The sequence below is a fragment of the Electrophorus electricus genome, chromosome 20 (genome assembly GCF_013358815.1).
Source record: "Electrophorus electricus isolate fEleEle1 chromosome 20, fEleEle1.pri, whole genome shotgun sequence".
Classification (NCBI taxonomy): domain Eukaryota; kingdom Metazoa; phylum Chordata; class Actinopteri; order Gymnotiformes; family Gymnotidae; genus Electrophorus; species Electrophorus electricus.
The window spans coordinates 4,396,858-4,413,175 of NC_049554.1; the positions used below are offsets into that span (position 1 = coordinate 4,396,858).

A 16,318-nucleotide genomic window follows, 5' to 3' on the forward strand; every position below is an offset into this window, starting at 1 on the left:
ACGATGGTCTTGTACCCTGACCCTGTAAAAACAGGAGCATTGAGAACTGAGTCAGTTCTGTGTTGCTTGGTACTCAAGATCTCATGATGGCTACGTCACAAGGGTGCATGCCAGCATCGTTTATAATTGCTCACAATGTCCCAATATGCACCGAATTGTACAAAACTTCTCTGAGAAGACATAAACGATGGCTTCTCCCAGCAAGGGGCTTGTCCGTGCTCTAGTACTCCACTAAGGAATGATCAGAGTTAGCTGTGGTGGAGACAGTTCAGGGCTCTCCACTGTGGAGGTGTCTGTTAAACGTGGGCTGAGCACCGAACAGCGATGGGATGGGACGCAGGAGGAAGTGCGTGTCACTCCAGCGGTCCCTCATTTGCCAGGTGGAGCGCAGAGTGTGTGTGTGTGTGTGTGCGTGTCATGCCAAAGAAGGTAGAAAACTCATCGCTCCAGTCCAATTACAGCTCACAGAGGCAGGTGTTCTCAGCAACGGAGGAGGCGTTCCAGGTACCACAGCACCAGTATAGCTGCTACGTCCACACACACAGACACACACAGTCCATAAAGTGTCTGATTGACAGCTTTAGTGCCTATTGCTGAGGGTTGTAATCCTTCATAATTGTAAATACTTTTTGCTTCCTTTTACCAGGACTGAAATACACCCCCCCCACACACACACACACACACACACACACACAGTTTTTGTTTTTTTAATCAGACCGCATAGCTGCTCAGCCAGTAAGAAGACTCATTTCATATCCCTGCAGGAATCTGTGCTTGCTTGTGTGCGTGTATGTGTGTGTGTGTGTGTGTATGTGTGTGTGTGTCTGTCTGTCTGTCTGTCTGTGTGTGTGTGTGTGTGTGTCTGTGTGTGTGTGTGTGGGTGGACTGTGAAACCACAGAGAACAGAGAGAGAGCAAGAGATCATCTCAGTATGGCGAGTGTGTATGTGTGAAAGGAAACAGCAAGAAAGGGAGGACAGAACCCTCCTACCAGTGTCTGCGCGTACACCTTCCAGCTCCCTGTCCACTCCAAGGTGATGCGCCAGCGAGCTACTCTGATCCTCCCCTCTGCCTCCTCATTACAGCTTTCCCATTTTCTTTTCTGCTTCTCTGCTGTGCGATGCTGCACGAGCGAGACCGCACTTGATTCCCGTCAGCAGACTGCGACCCTGCAGGGCGTTGTTAGACCACCTCAGAGTCAGCTCGCCCACCTCCACTGCACACTCTAATAAAGGCGCACTACCACTCTGCTCTCGGGTACCTCCGCCCCCCTCTCTGAACCCTGGCTGATGTGCACAGTGCTTCAATCTAAGGGGCAATTCCCTTCGTTTCACCAGGGGCAAAAGAGCTTAATCAGTTTAGAAACCAAATATCACTGCACAACAAACAAAGGACCCGCAAAAGACCCCCCCCCCAACCCCTCCCTCCACACACACACACTCGTGCTTGTATTGTATTGTCAGTACCACAGTGTGTCAGATGTTGCTAGGACTTCACAGTCAAGATTTATATTGTTTACACACTCGTGTGGCAGAGGGAACTCTCCTGGTGCGCCTCTCTCACCGTATCACGTCTCCAGCTGGCCCTATAGCCCCGCTCCCAACTCCACAGTCTCCTTCTCCTTTTATCTCCATAGCGACAGAATTGCCCAGGTGTCACCTCACATTACACACAAGGCTTACGGACTGCTCAAATGTTGCAGACCCCTGATGTTTACATCCCCTCAGAGGGAGATTTATGGTAGGACGTTCGACATTAAGGTCAAACACATCCAGGAACATCACGCTTTACGTGTCTGACCTAGATTTTCTCCAGAATGAGAACAGGAAGAAACAAACATCATTAACACTCATGATGGAGTCACGCTTTGTTCATCACGAGCCTGCAGACGGCCTCCTTTTCCCTGGCACGACTCCAGGAATCTGCACACCTCTATCGCTGTCTTTACGCTGTAAAATGAAACGCTCAGAGGTTAGATGAGACGCCCTGCAGGGGATCCACGACTGAGCACAGCTGAGATCAAAAGAATCCTGCAAGGGGATGAAATGAGGATGAGGGTAACTGCAGCTCAGCTTACCTGTATTAAAAACAGACGCCTTGCAATGCAATTACGGTTAATACACTAGCCTGCTATTTATACAGCATTCACTGCTGTGCATCAGATTCTACTGCCCTTTGTGGAATGCACCTGCTGAACTGAATACTGAATTGTTGCAATGTCTACTGTACAGTCACGACATGTTGATTGTTTACTTATCTACCGCAACTGTGAGACTAAATTGAATTGCACTGAAATGAGACGAATTCTACATGAAGCTTATTATTTGTCATTGAACTGTAAACAGATAGTATACATTAATCCTAACTGTAAATATATTTCATATTTAATATTTTTCCTGCATTTCATATCCGCCAGTATGTCACTGTGCCATCAACAAAATTTGCAAATTTGTTAAGATTGACATTCCTTGCGCAAAAATGTCAAAAGTTGTCTTTCCAAGCATGCTGCCAAGATGTCTGAAGGTGACCTCTCTCTTGAGAGGGAAGAATCTCGTAGCGAGCATTCTAAAGCACTGTATTTAAAAAGGACCATTTCAAAACATATCAGTCACAGTATATCCAGGCCTGAACCGTTTCCTCAAAAATCAATCCAAGTTTGGAAAGGGGGCGTCAAATGTTCACTCATGTGTCCTCAGACGCGCCAACGGCGAATTGATTCATTCATCGGGATGACAGCGGAGACCCGCCCCATCCGCGCAGTGAAATGACAGGCCGTTTAAAAGAATTAACCAATCACCGCACTCGTTTGTTTCACCGCAGTGTACAGCGTTGATAAAACTAGGAACTGGCTGTCATATGGCTCAAATGCATAAGGCCAGGTACCCAGCTGCTTATTAGGTCTTGGACTAAATATTAGCGTGCCGTTATCCTTTGTTAACCTGTGTTATCTGTGAAATGGTAATATATGCAGCTGCTCCACTCTGCTGATTGGCATGAAGGAACACGCCAGGCCACAGCAAGGCTACGGGTTCAGGCGTCCTGCAAAGGGTTCACACCTGTAGGCTGTCTACTCACCCTCCTTTGATGTAATCGAGGAACGTGAACTCTGACTCCACAGAGAAAGATAGCAGAGTCACCTGTAGAAGAACATGAACAATAACAGTAACAAAAACATATAAACAATAAGACAGTAACAATAATGTAAACATTTCTATTAAGCACAAAGCTGGGAAATCTGGCTGCAGTTACCCACTGATAAAAATTGTACCTGCCAATACGTCACAGTACATTTAACATAAATACCTGTTATGTCACCAAATAGTTTACAGCAACAATTGTTCTGTACCCTAAGGGTCACTCAGTGATCATTTCTTTGAATAGTTACTGTTAATTTGCTGAGAAGCAATAATTATAACTACAGCTGTTTATAACTACACTAATTATAACTACAGCTGTTTGAAAAGTTTGTTTTGCTGTAACAGCCATAGATAAACTACAACAGAATGAAATGGATTGACTGTGGGTATCTTGTGAATTAGCAAACTGCAGAGTCTCAACTGTGAGGGCAATTATTATTTTAATTGATTAGTTGTGGCAGAATGTTCTTTTGGAATGTTTTTATTGCGAGCTTCTCAAATGAAAGAACAGATAATGTTCTCATATCAAAAACTGCCTGTAATATTACCTTCCATGCAATAGAAACAAGACAATGACTAATGACAGCAAGCAGAGGAGTGAAAGTTAGGGGATGTTGCCAGATTGAGTTTTTTTGTGTAGCAGGAGAGAAAATGAAGGGTGCTTGGCACAGCCATCAGTCTATGTGGCACACTCATGTCATATTAGCTTTCCTGAGCTACAAATTTCCACTTTCATATCCATTTTCAGACCATCCATCCACCCACATGTCTTTCTTTCTCACTCTCTCTCTCACTCACACACACACACACACACACACACACTCCACATAGGTTATGAATTGCCTTTAGCCCGCACCATCTGTTAAACAAGATGAACAATGTACACCGAGCCCAAATGTTATATTTTCCAAGAAATTCATTGGAGGAAAACATTGTCTCAGTGCAGCTGCAAATAGAAGCAGCCAATCATTATTTTTCTTTACTCATTTAATTAGCAGGAGTGTGAAAGGAGATACCAATTAATGTGGAAAGCCCATGTTCTCACGGGCGGAAGCCACATGCCTTTGTTTTGATTTACTCCTAACATAAATGAGCAGAAGGTCGCGTCATAATTAAAGACGTTTGGGAGCACGCGTCTGTTATTCCACGCATTGGTTTGTGTGTGGGAGCAGGAAAGAGTGGTAAGAAAATTTCATAGCTTGACTCACCGTGCCAGAATTGACGTATTTCTTCTTCTTCATCTTCTTCTTCAGATTCACCACCTACGAGCCAGGCAGGAGAAAACAGTTCAGGAACCAGTTTCAAATAAGCTCACATGCATCCGATTGTGTGTAAGTGAGATCTGCACTCGGTAAATGCATAACAGGCCAAGCTTTGTGCACAGCAAGGTGTCTTAGAAAAGAAATCAATTAACAATTTATCTCAAAACCGCCTCCATCTGTGGAGGGTGTAGCAAGACCTAGAGGCCTCCACGAGGCTCAGGAAAATGTGATGTCACATAGAATTCTTCAGCTGCCCAGAAGAAGCCAGCGGAATTACACTGAGACAAGGAATAATCTCTGCTCCGTTCTCCAATTTCCTGCATCCATCTCCTCTCACTTTGACCACTTTTGCTTCCAGCAGTTGCCATCTCTGCTTCATTTCCAATGTGGGAAAACCGTAATGGAGGGGACTCGGGAAGGCGCGCACGGGCATTTGACTCCATATGCATTGTGACGGCAGGTCAGGTAGTCAGGGGAGATGACAGCAGGGTCATCCATATTATTGGCAAAGCGGAGCAGGGAAGATGGATGCGGCGGAGGCCACCGTCTGCGCCCAGACAAAGAGCGAGGAAGGCAGCGTGCCGATGACCAGACAAAGCGGAGGCCGAGCGCCGCGGGTCACCTGCCAGAGAAGGGCGGCCCACCGCGGATGTGGGAAAGATCACTAATGCAGGGCGACTCTCCCAGCCCTGGCCAATCAATGGCTCACACAGGCCCTTTCATTTTGAAGTCAAGGTCAGGTGTAGTAAGGGAAAATCTGAACTTCTAGTTATGGTTTTGCAAATGTCTTGTCATGGCTGTGATCTGCGCAGCCACATGGAGATGTTACGTTTTACTGGATTTACCAAATAAGGAAATGTAAAAACCATACCATCAAATAAATATTATAATCTAATAAATATAAATATGAACAGGAAAGGATGAATACATTTCTGAGTTTAATGTAGTACACTCCAGCCTGAGAACCACTATAAATGCATTGCTTACCGGGACCGAACGTGCAGTCTGCAATTCCATAAGGTTAATCTCAAATGACTGCATACTGTAGACCAACGGCAGGATCAGAAATCATAGTGAGGGGACAGAGCTGCACTCAAAAAATTCTCAATGCCTGGAACGTTCTTGTACTAATCCTTAGTCACACTGCTTTCTGCTTTCTACTGGCTCATGCTGGTATGCTGTTGTGCCAATTACCACTGCAGAACAAATTCAAGAGTATTGCGGGGTGGGGTGGGGCGCACTAATGAAACCTATTTTCCACCTCTCAAAAAATAAATAAATAAATAAATAAAAACAAAGAAACGACACAGGAACAGTTCTAAAATATGTAGAACTGTAGGTTTGCCAGGAAACCGAAGGCGGAGGCCAAACGTGGACTAGTTTCCAACTGGCTTATTGTGTGGTTATGTGTGTGCGCTAAGCGGTGCTACAGCGGTGAGCTAGCGCGATGGACGGGGGCGCAGGCGGACAGCTCACCTCATACACGTTGAACTGGCTCTGACCTCGGGCTAGCTCGCGGTAGCTGGTGGTGAATTCACCGATGAAATCATGGCTGAAAGCAAACAATTAATAAAATCCCGACATAAACAAAGTCCAAACAAAGGCAAAGTTATCTGAAGCCAAAATCTACAAAACATGAAATGATCCAACAAGATGCAAGTCACTTTGTCATTCAGACTGCCCTGCTTGTCAGTGCATCTACAGTTGAGGTAAAATCATTATTATAGAAATAAACGTCTTGGTGACCAACCTTCCATCTCGATCCCAGTCATACACTTCCACTTTAATAGTTCTGGAAACAAAAAAACACAACATTCGAGAAAACGAAAGACCTGCAAAAGGAAGAAGCTTTCGACTATTCACAGATGTAAGAGCGCAATGTCAATTAAGATCTCTGAATAAAGGATTAACACTCCACCTTGACTAATCTTCATGCTTATTCATCCACTTTCGATCAGCGCTCACACAAAGTGGCACCGGAGAGAGTCGTGACGCTCGTCCAGGCGGCTCGTTTAAGGCCAGGCCTGAACGGAGTCTTCAGGCGGAGTCACACCCACAGCCGAGACGCCGTGTGCAGCTTACCTGCTACGTCTCCCGGCAGGTGTTCTATTTGCGGACTGCTCCGGCGAGATCGGGAGATTAAAACAACGTGAGCTCCTATCCATATCGATGAACATAACATGCGCATTCTCCTCAGACAGGCTCATTAGTCTAAGCAGGACTCGAGTGCGTTCCGGAAAAACATCTCAAAGAGCGAATTCGAGTGGCATCAAAGAACCTCATTTTGATTCGGCTTCATTTCAGGCTCTTTTGGTAGCAGGCGAAGCCGAACGCACTGGCAAGCGATTACGGCTGTTTTCGAAAAACAGGACTAATTGCTGCGCTCCGCGGCCCCTTTCTATTTTTTTATGGGCGAAAAAAAAAAGTCACGCACATTGGTTTGACATGCACTTCAGCCAAAAAATGTCGTGCACTTGAGCTGAAAAAAGAACGACAAGGGGCTTGAAGTTTTAGACGAGCTCTTAAGGGGTGAAGGAGAGGGTCTTCAGAGCACACCACTTAACATGTCTCTCCAGTGTTATCATTAAGTAAGCCTAATGAGGTGTTATGTATTTCCCTGATCTCAGAACTGCAAAATAATATGTTTGGCTGTGGATGTGGTGAATTGTTGAAACACAGTCCCCTGCAGTCTGAGAAGGCTGCTCTGTGATCCATGAAGTGATGTCAGTGTAGTTTTTTTTCTTTTTTCCCCATAGAAAACTTTTCCACATACTTTTTTATTTAGCAAACCCTTAAAAACATCACTCACCCTACCAGCAGCACATCACAAAATTGCAGAATCCCCCCTGCCTTCTCCCCAAACGAGAGCAAGAAACATCAGAGAAGAGACGAGGAGAAGAAAGATGGAGAAAATATACTCTCTCCTCGCATGTGGAGGAGGTGGCAACCTCTGTTGTTCATTATCTTCATGGTAGTGAGTCAGCAGCTTTCTCAAAGGCCCAGTCACCTTAACGCCATGTTTTCTGACACCAAGAAAGATCCATTGTGAAGGCATACGCCCCTGGGCAGCTGTCAATCAACGATCCTCACAGCATGCAAGCTGAAAAAACACTCGGCTCTTCGCAAGCGAAAGGTAAGCGAATGTGGGTTTGGAGGAACAGTGGCATCATTTTTAGAGCTGTTTTTCACTCCAGTGCTTGGGCCTCAAACCAAAACTGAAGGAGTAATTATGTGACCGCCGCAGACACTGAGGCAATATTTAAGGAGTTAAGAAATTCAGCAAGATTTAACCACACATTACGTCAAAGCACCACAACCAACACACCTTCTCATACATACTACACAATATTAAAACCCAGAGTCATATTTTAGAAATGTATCCTTCAAAATACACGCAATGCATGTAACTGAGTTTCTTATATTGGCCACTAAAAATAAAGCCAGATACTGACCAGATGTTTATCTGAAGCCTGAAGTACAAGAAAATTATTCAGTCCACTAATGTTTCAAATGAATGAAGATAGAAATGAAAACCATGGAGACATGGAGGACATGGATGATGCCTCTTATCTTTGGGCTGGAAATAGCAGCTGCCAGCGCACTCCAACAGCCCTGTTGATAGCCAAGGGGGTGTAATTTTTTACCATGTTAGTTAATGGTGCCCCCCCCCCCCATCCACCCTTCCAACCTTCAAAAAGCCCTTATTCTCTCCTGGGGGCCTTCATCTGCAGGGTGCTATAGAGGGCCATTTATTCCCAGTCGAAGTGAAAGGATGACTAAAGTGCCCCCCTGAACACACAGGGATTTGGGCTTTGGCTATTTCTAGCATAAGTGGAATAAGCCCTTCTCTTACTACAACTCCATAACAACCAGGACCTTTCTGAAAAGTAACTGGTCGATGACGGGCAGCGTGCCAGAGAACTGCCACCGATGGGGATACATGGAAAAAAATACATTAAAGATATCAAATTATCGCTGAGAAAGAGGAAAAGTGGATATATAAAATAAATCTAAAGCTAAATATTTAAAATATTTTTTCAAATTCAACCTGGGTGTACAATGTCATTGAATCATTGAATATTGGCTCTTTTTTTTGGTTGTAAAATGATGGCTTGTTACCTTTCAAGAAAACAAGTACAAAAAAACTCATGAACTTATAGGGGGCTGGAAGCTGTATTTACACCCACCCACATTGAGATGACATGCCACATGCCACATTTCTGTGATGTAGCGCAGCTCCATTGGCTGTCAGGGGGGATTAACCCGGGAAAGCGGGCAGGGCAGATGGCGAAGATAGAGTTCTGAGAAGCACTTCTTTTGACATTCTGTTCAGGTCCCTGCAGCTGATTGGCTCTGACAGCGTGTCGACCCCTGCTCAGCCGGGCATGCAACGGGGCGGTCGTGGCACGCACAAAGCCTCCGGGTGTTTTTAGGTGTGCTGGTATGCTGTTGCAGCACTGATTTCCTTTGGCAGGGGCATCTGGCAAGCCATCGAGCCTAAGCTCTGACACCTATCCTCTGTTCACTACAAGATAGCAGATGTGACACTGTTCCCTCTCTCTGTCTGATACCATCACTTCTGCACTTAACTGGTCTTCAAGTATATTGATGATTTTTTTTTTTTACTTTTTTGTTGTGATAAATGATATTAGTTCAATTAGAGAGACCAATGAAAAATGTGATCTGGTCACAGGACATATTACATTTTGCAGGACATTCTCCTACACCATGCTCCATTCTATAGCTTCTATAGCTCTCAACCCATTTCTTGGGTCTTCCTGACCAGTTCCTGCTCAGTTCCTCAGGCCATCATTGAAAACCTCCAGTATTTCTCTGACAGGCTGAAACCCCAAACGTTTAACAAAATCACCAAACATTCCAAATTTACACATTGGACCATATACATAAAATCTGCACAATGTTCGAGGTTGGCTAGAGCATCATCTAGAGAGTGAGTCTTCCGAGTGTTACGGGAAAGTCTTACCGATCGTAATCCCCGTTGCAGAGCGCTCTGACAGGAATAGGGAAAGCTTGCCATACTGGATTGAGGGTGTTCTTCACCACCTCTGTCTTATGGCAGATGGTGAACCTTGACACAGAGAAAGCAGAGGAAAAGTCTGCAAAAAGAACCGCACTACTTGGAAATACAGCACAGCATGGTTCAGGATGTCATCTGTGACGAGCCGTATGGGATGTGTTGAGTTCTCAAATCTGGGTATACCTATTAAAGAGAAGATTAAAGAGAATGTCACAGGAGCTGCTAAAGGTTCCTTTGTTGTTCTGAACGCACTGGTGTTTCACCGTCCTGTGGACAAGGTTCACTAACAAAGTTCTTAGGTTAACAACTTGTAATTGAATACTACATCCAAACACGGTGGCTGGTCCAAGGTTATATAGTTAGTATGATTTCTTTGGTGTAGTGATAAATACTAAGTCATATTTATGTATTGATGTATTTAATATTATGCATTACCTTGAATAATATTATATTATTATATTATATTTGCTCCTTGGGGAGCAAATAGTAAGCTTGATGTCATTTTTTTGATCTGCTATTCTTAATTGGACCAGTGTTTTAGAAAAGCAGTTTTTGTATGTCTGTTTGTTTATTTGCATATGTGTGTGTTTGTGTGTTATATATATATATATATATATATATATATATATATATATATATATATATATATATATATATATATATTTATATATATATATATATATATATATTTTTTTTTATTTTATTTTTTTTTTAATTTTTCCCCCCTCACAGAGAGATCTACTGATTGGAAGACCAAAAATGGATGAACGATGTTGTATCCAAACTCCATACTCAGGAGGTGTGGAATGAGAGCAGGCTGATGTAGCCATCGAGTGCACTCTGGTTAACGCAGCGGATGCAGACTGGACCATGTTTTTCCCCCCTCAAGAAGAGATCCATTAACAAACTATGACGTTTTCGCAGAGCTGTTGTTTATACTTTGTCATGCTGGATGTATGAGTGCGGTGGGCGAATGGGTTCTGAAGTACGGCTGTAGCATTCGCGCTCAGATTCAGCTCAGCGTGGTGTCCTGCACACGTCCCTTAGATGCTGCAAATAGGGCCCATGGATGCGTCTCAGTTCATTTATTCTCCCTTAAGTGAGGCACTGGTTGTGGGCACCTAGCAACGACACACGCAGCTCAATATCTGGACCAAGCAAGCATGAGTCGATACTACGCGTTATCAAAAGGAAACAGCCGATGGAATGTAAGTCCTTGTTTACAATAAGCCTCGTGTGCTAACAAGGCATTTCATATATTTTTAACTGCACCTTTTCAGTTCTTACAAAAGCGATGCACAACATACAAAGGCAGAATACAAAAGGAAACTTACGTTCCATCCTCGTTACTTCGGTAGAACACCATGAAGGGGTCCGACTTCCCAAAAAAGTCCTTTTTGTCCAGCTTATTGGCACAAAACTGCATAGTCGCACTGTCCTGCAGAAACAGGAGGCAGTTGTCTAACACTGAAGCTCTGCAGAACGGTCACCACTAGATGTATTAGAATAAGAGCATCACAACACCCTGTTTTAAGGACTAAAACTGCAAACAAATTCCATTTCTACAGCTGTTGCACCTAATCCAGCAGGCCTATTACAGTAAAACCAGTCATTTCTCAAACTCTTGACATACAGTGAAATAAGGTGTAATGACAACAGCCTTAATAAGGGAGCTGATCTGGAGTCAGTCATCTCATGTTGGTATAATTCTACGCATCAGATATGAAATGAAAACCTTTGTCCGAGACCATATAACTCTGAGAAGCTCTATAAATACAGAAGTCAATTCCTAGCTGCAACCTGAGCTGGGACTCTTGGGATACCAGTTAAGGTTCTTGAGATACCAGTTAAGGTTCTTGGGATACCAGTTAAAGTTTGTCTGATAAAAAGGCAATGGTTGGTTAGTTCTCAAGAAAATCATAAAACATTTATAACTCCATACTGGCTTTTCAGATCAAATCAAGACAATTTCTGGTCATTGTGTGTGTGCACGCACGCATGTGTGTATGTGTGTGTGCATATGTGTGTTATACAATTACATCAACTTGAAAGAATTTCTTTCATGGTTGTGATGACTACCATAACAAATCTGAAGAAGAAAGTACAAATAGCCAAGAGCCATCAAGCTAATTCCTGCTGAAAAGTGTCAAGATCAAACTGATCTATGGCCAAATTGCTTGTGGCAATCACATTTTCCACTTACTCTCTTCCCCTGCTGCTTTCTTTTTATTAGTACTTCTATTAGTCTTTTATTCCTGGAAAGACGGTGTTTCAAATGTTTGCCATGCCTGACATTTCTTGGCTCTCAAGCCAGGAAAATCTTCATCTGGCTGTTTCCGGGCTTCTCAGAATATTCAGTCCTTACAGAACTGAATTGGCTCCCGGTCTTCTTACCTTCTAGTTTACAACAACACTCCTCTACTCTGAAGGTGACTGACAGACTGCTGCCTCAATGGTATTATTCAATTGAAAATACGCAAAACATATTCTTCTGTTGAGCACTGTTCTCTGCCACAGCCGTGGCAGTCAGCTGACACATTCCCGGGCAAAGGCAGTTACTGTATTTGAGAGGGTGAGAACTCTAGGAGTGACAGGTCATTTGTTTGGTATTCTCTTACAAAGAAAACCACAATGAAATTAAAATTCAGAAGAGGTTTTTGGTAGTAAAACCTGTCACAGGTTTTTGACTGAACCACAGACAAAACGGTTAAAAGAAATGTACAGTGGGCAGATAGAGAGTCAAATATTAACAAGGTCAGACTGCAGGATCACTGACGTTTTGCACAGGATATTGAATTTAACAATTTTCCATCCCATGTTGTAGCTTTTTTCAACTTAATTATCAGTGTTTCTGCACACACGAGTTAAATGAGTTACAGTGCCAAGCTTGGCTTGGTGTGTAAGGTTTTCCCACATTCTGCAGTAAATGGTCTCAAAGGAAAATCTCAGTAAATTATTCAACACACTTGACAGATAAAGTAAACAAGGAAGGGTTTTGCATTTGCAAATTGTAAGAAACAACAGCACCACTGTCATATTCTTTTAGGTTTTCTCTGGATTTCTCCTTCACAGCCATTATGGAGAAATGCTTTCTCATTCACTAGAAACATGTGAGTGTTGAAACAATTCAAACAACAGCTCAGAGAAACACGGCATGTGGTCCTCTTAGAGGGTAGTGGGGATCACCAAGATGGGCAATGGCACGTCTAATCTAACGGCTACAGAGTAACAGTTATCTGAACCCCACTCGGTCAATAGAGTCGTGCTCTTTCCCGGGAGCTTAAAGGCTGCAGACAATATGCTCCTAGCTTCTTTTAATGGGCCGTCTTAGCTACAACTCCAACATGTCTGTGACGGCTGCCGCTGGGACTTACAGGAAGACTGGGTGCTGACAGAATTTATCAGTCCCAAAGACTCGCCGCTCCACCTCTAAAAAGCAGCCAGGCGCGTCGCGACGGCTCCAGCCTCCACTCAGAACCGGCCAGAAAGCTCTGGCGCGGCAGACGCGAGCGCGCCTTCCCCGTCGGCCTCCCGTAGAGAACCATACAGCCGCCGGCCACGCCGAAGCAACGTTCCGTCAGCTGCCATCCGAGCTCGGATATTGCGGAAGAGCAGCTTTAGGGCTTTATTTACCTTATCCTTCTGGGCATCATCAAGAACCAGCAGAAGGAACATAGATGCCAGACCGCAGCACCAGGGCTCTAAGTAGGGCGCTGCCTTTGAAGGGGAGCAGGGCACAGAGAGCATAAAGGGGGCCACACGCGGAACAAAGCGCGGCCGGCCCCTCCGCTACCCAGTTCGCGCTCCGCAGTGCTCTGAATGCTTATTAAATGGATCATTGTTTTGTGCAGCTTGCGTGCCACAAAGGCGAAGGAAGCACGGGGCTCTTGAAGGCGAAAATGGGTGAATTTGCCCCACCGCAACAAACCCCCGATGGCGGTAAATGGCAGACGTTAGAGGCTGTGAATCGTGGGGCTGGAGTCGTGAAGCTGTTCTAGCAGCGGCTCTGTGAGAGCCACCCCACCGAATATCGATGTTAACGGCAGCACGAAACACCGCCGAGAGGCCGAAGGCAAACCGCAATATCAGAAGGAGAGCAAGGAGTGCACCTCGAGGGCAATTCTTCTCGAGGGCAATTCTTCTCACACGTGACATCTATTGAACGTCCTACGGGAGAAAATATTACTTCCTCTGCCTTGACCTCATACACCGTAATCTCGTATGCCATGTCTGAAACGGGCATGATGGAAGCAAGAGAATGGAACCGGTGTGAAAGCCAGTCTGATCGATTAGCTGGTGGCTTTGTTCTCCAATCGGGCTCAGGCCGGGTCTCTTCCAGGGAAGAGCCGACATGGGAAGGGATCGGCGGCTAAGCCTTTTCCGAGCCCGAAGGTCCTCCATGCACAGACGGGCTACTCAGCGCATGCAAACGGTAGCCGCGGACCTGGGAACAGTCTAGACCTCACTCCCGGCCAGGCTAAGAAATCGATACTATCAGTGCGATCGGAGTGGCGTTCATTCAACACATAAGCCCCCTTAATCCTATGCACACAGGGGCCAGAGATAATGCATCACCCTGCGCTGCTTACACAGCCTGTTGACCTGAGAAACAGTGCACAATTCTTTTCCCAAGCACCTGAAAATCTCAGGTTAAGGGCCGTGATGGGGTTGCAGAGGAAGACGGCACAGAGCCAGACTACGCTTACAAGGGACGGGGACGTAGAGGTTCTTGTTTAAAAAAAACTGCAGCGGTAGAGACATGGTTGCCAGTGACAACTCACAACACAGTGTGTGAGGGCTTGACATGTTACAATAGAGGCATCATTTAACAGCCTGCAGAAGACATACAACAGCATGTAAACATGCAACATATGGAAGCCAACAGGCAAATTCAGAAAGTTTCATCCATCAAAGTTGGAGAGAGTTCAAGCTAGAAGTCAGATCCTTCTACTTTTGCAAATGAGCAAACATCATAACCCCAAAAAAAACCAAAACAACAAACAAAACAGAACAACAAACAACAAATCTTTACTCTCTCAATTGTATAACCAAACCAGACAGGATTTTCAAATGCTTTCTCCCAGCATATCCTTCATAGCAAGAATGAAAATCTCAGGGAGCTACTTACATCCTCTCTGAGTGCAAAGGCCCTGAGCCCTAAGCTATCCGAGGGATATTCGAATCCAATCGCATTCAACACATGCCCACGCATATTCTTAGCGAAAATATGTTCGCCAACACCCACACATAATACATATATATATTTACACAGCCTCCTGATTAGGAACATGCCTCGCCTCACTTCAGCAGCATTATGGACATTAGGATCAAATAGATTTGCATTCCTGAGAGGAAATCGTTTCAACTTTCTTTTGTTTCATATTCCAAAATAATATATTTGAAAGGCTACTTTGAAATTTCATCAATATGTCTTTCTCAGTGATCTAACAATAAAGCTACAAAGACAAGCTCCAAAAGACAATATCCAGCAAAAGCAAGGAACCGGGATGACACAGACAACTAACCCTGTAAATAGTTTCAGATAGCGAAAGTCAAACTTCTGTCAGCATCAAGGCCAAATTATGCGATTTTTGATTCATGTGCATTGATTTTACATAGCAAGTATCTATCACTTTGAAGTCCTTTAATGGTTAAAGCGGTCAGACAATGATCAGACATGATATACAAAAAAAGATAGTGAGATTGTACCTAGTAACCTAGTTTTGCAGTGCATACAATAATATTGTAACTCGCTAAGGCACTGGTTCAGATTCAGCTTAGATTCATTCTAAGAAGAAATTAGTCACATGTTAAACTGACGTTATGTAAACAACTTCATCCTATCTTTTAATAGACTTCCAAAGATCATGTCCATTTAAAAGCTCTGACTAGCCAAGGGTTAATTTTCTCTACATTAATTCTTTCCTCCACTGATGCTCCAGAAATATACTCCCTCGTGTGCTGAACATATCCGTGCACTCCAATGACTTTGACAGCTGATATACTTTAATTGAATACTAACTGAAGAAGTGATTAATCATAAAGGAGAAATGCACTTGATGGTGAAAAAACACATAGAGCAAAGTATCTAAACAGTGTACATACAAACTAGTATAGTGATGGCTATATAAAACCTGTATGTGACCCAGTTCTTGAACACTGAGCACATCAGCCTACTTACCCTACAGTTTCCCAGCTCCTCTGCTGTCAAGATGATAGTGCCACACTTCTTCCCCGGGATCCCTCTGCAATCGACAGTGCGTGTTAACTCATACCGCAAAGTGACAATTAAACAGATGTAGCACAAGACAGCGTGGCTGATTGCCCAGCTGTGCTAGGTGTCCACTTCCAAGGCCAATTAGAAGCTTTTCCCCAGTGCCGACTTCTGGGCTCATACCGAACCTCCTGTGCGATCTGTGCAACTCGGTGCATTGCATTTGAAGGATATTTTAGCATAACGAATCCGACGCAGTGGGTTTCGTCTCTTTTATTGCAACACTTCTTCCCCGTTAGCCGTGAAGGCATTTTAGCGCTGCCCGTTACGCGTGCACCAGGGCCCACGGAAGGGCGCTTTAGTCCACGTCCACCGGCACTCGGCACGTGAGGAACGCGGACGGGCCGGCGACCGCCCAGAGGAAGAGAGGCAGAGGGGCAGACGGGGCCACGTAGCCGGGCGCCCGTTGGCATTGCGCAGCCTGCCCTCCAGACTCAACAAACCGCGGCCATCTCTGCTCGGGTTGCATAACGATTTCATTAGTGCGGTTTTCCTCCGTATGGCTGGGTTCATTCCACTGGGAGCTCCTAGCAGCGTGAGGGAGACAGATGCTGGCTAGAGGAGTGGAGGAACTCTGGGTGAGCGCCACGGCAACGCCAGCCTGGATC

At 44.6% G+C, this 16,318-nt stretch overlaps 1 protein-coding gene across 1 annotated transcript in view; it reads right to left on the minus strand.

Annotated features, from left to right (window-relative positions):
* The window catches only part of cpne5b (copine Vb), a 73,697-nt gene that overhangs the window by 17,229 nt on the left and 40,150 nt on the right, over positions 1–16,318 (minus strand). Inside the window, 7 exon segments of the mRNA XM_027023090.2 lie at positions 3,075–3,136; positions 4,345–4,398; positions 5,875–5,950; positions 6,149–6,190; positions 9,383–9,487; positions 10,771–10,874; positions 15,618–15,681. Of these exon segments, the coding sequence (XP_026878891.2) occupies positions 3,075–3,136; positions 4,345–4,398; positions 5,875–5,950; positions 6,149–6,190; positions 9,383–9,487; positions 10,771–10,874; positions 15,618–15,681 (507 nt within the window).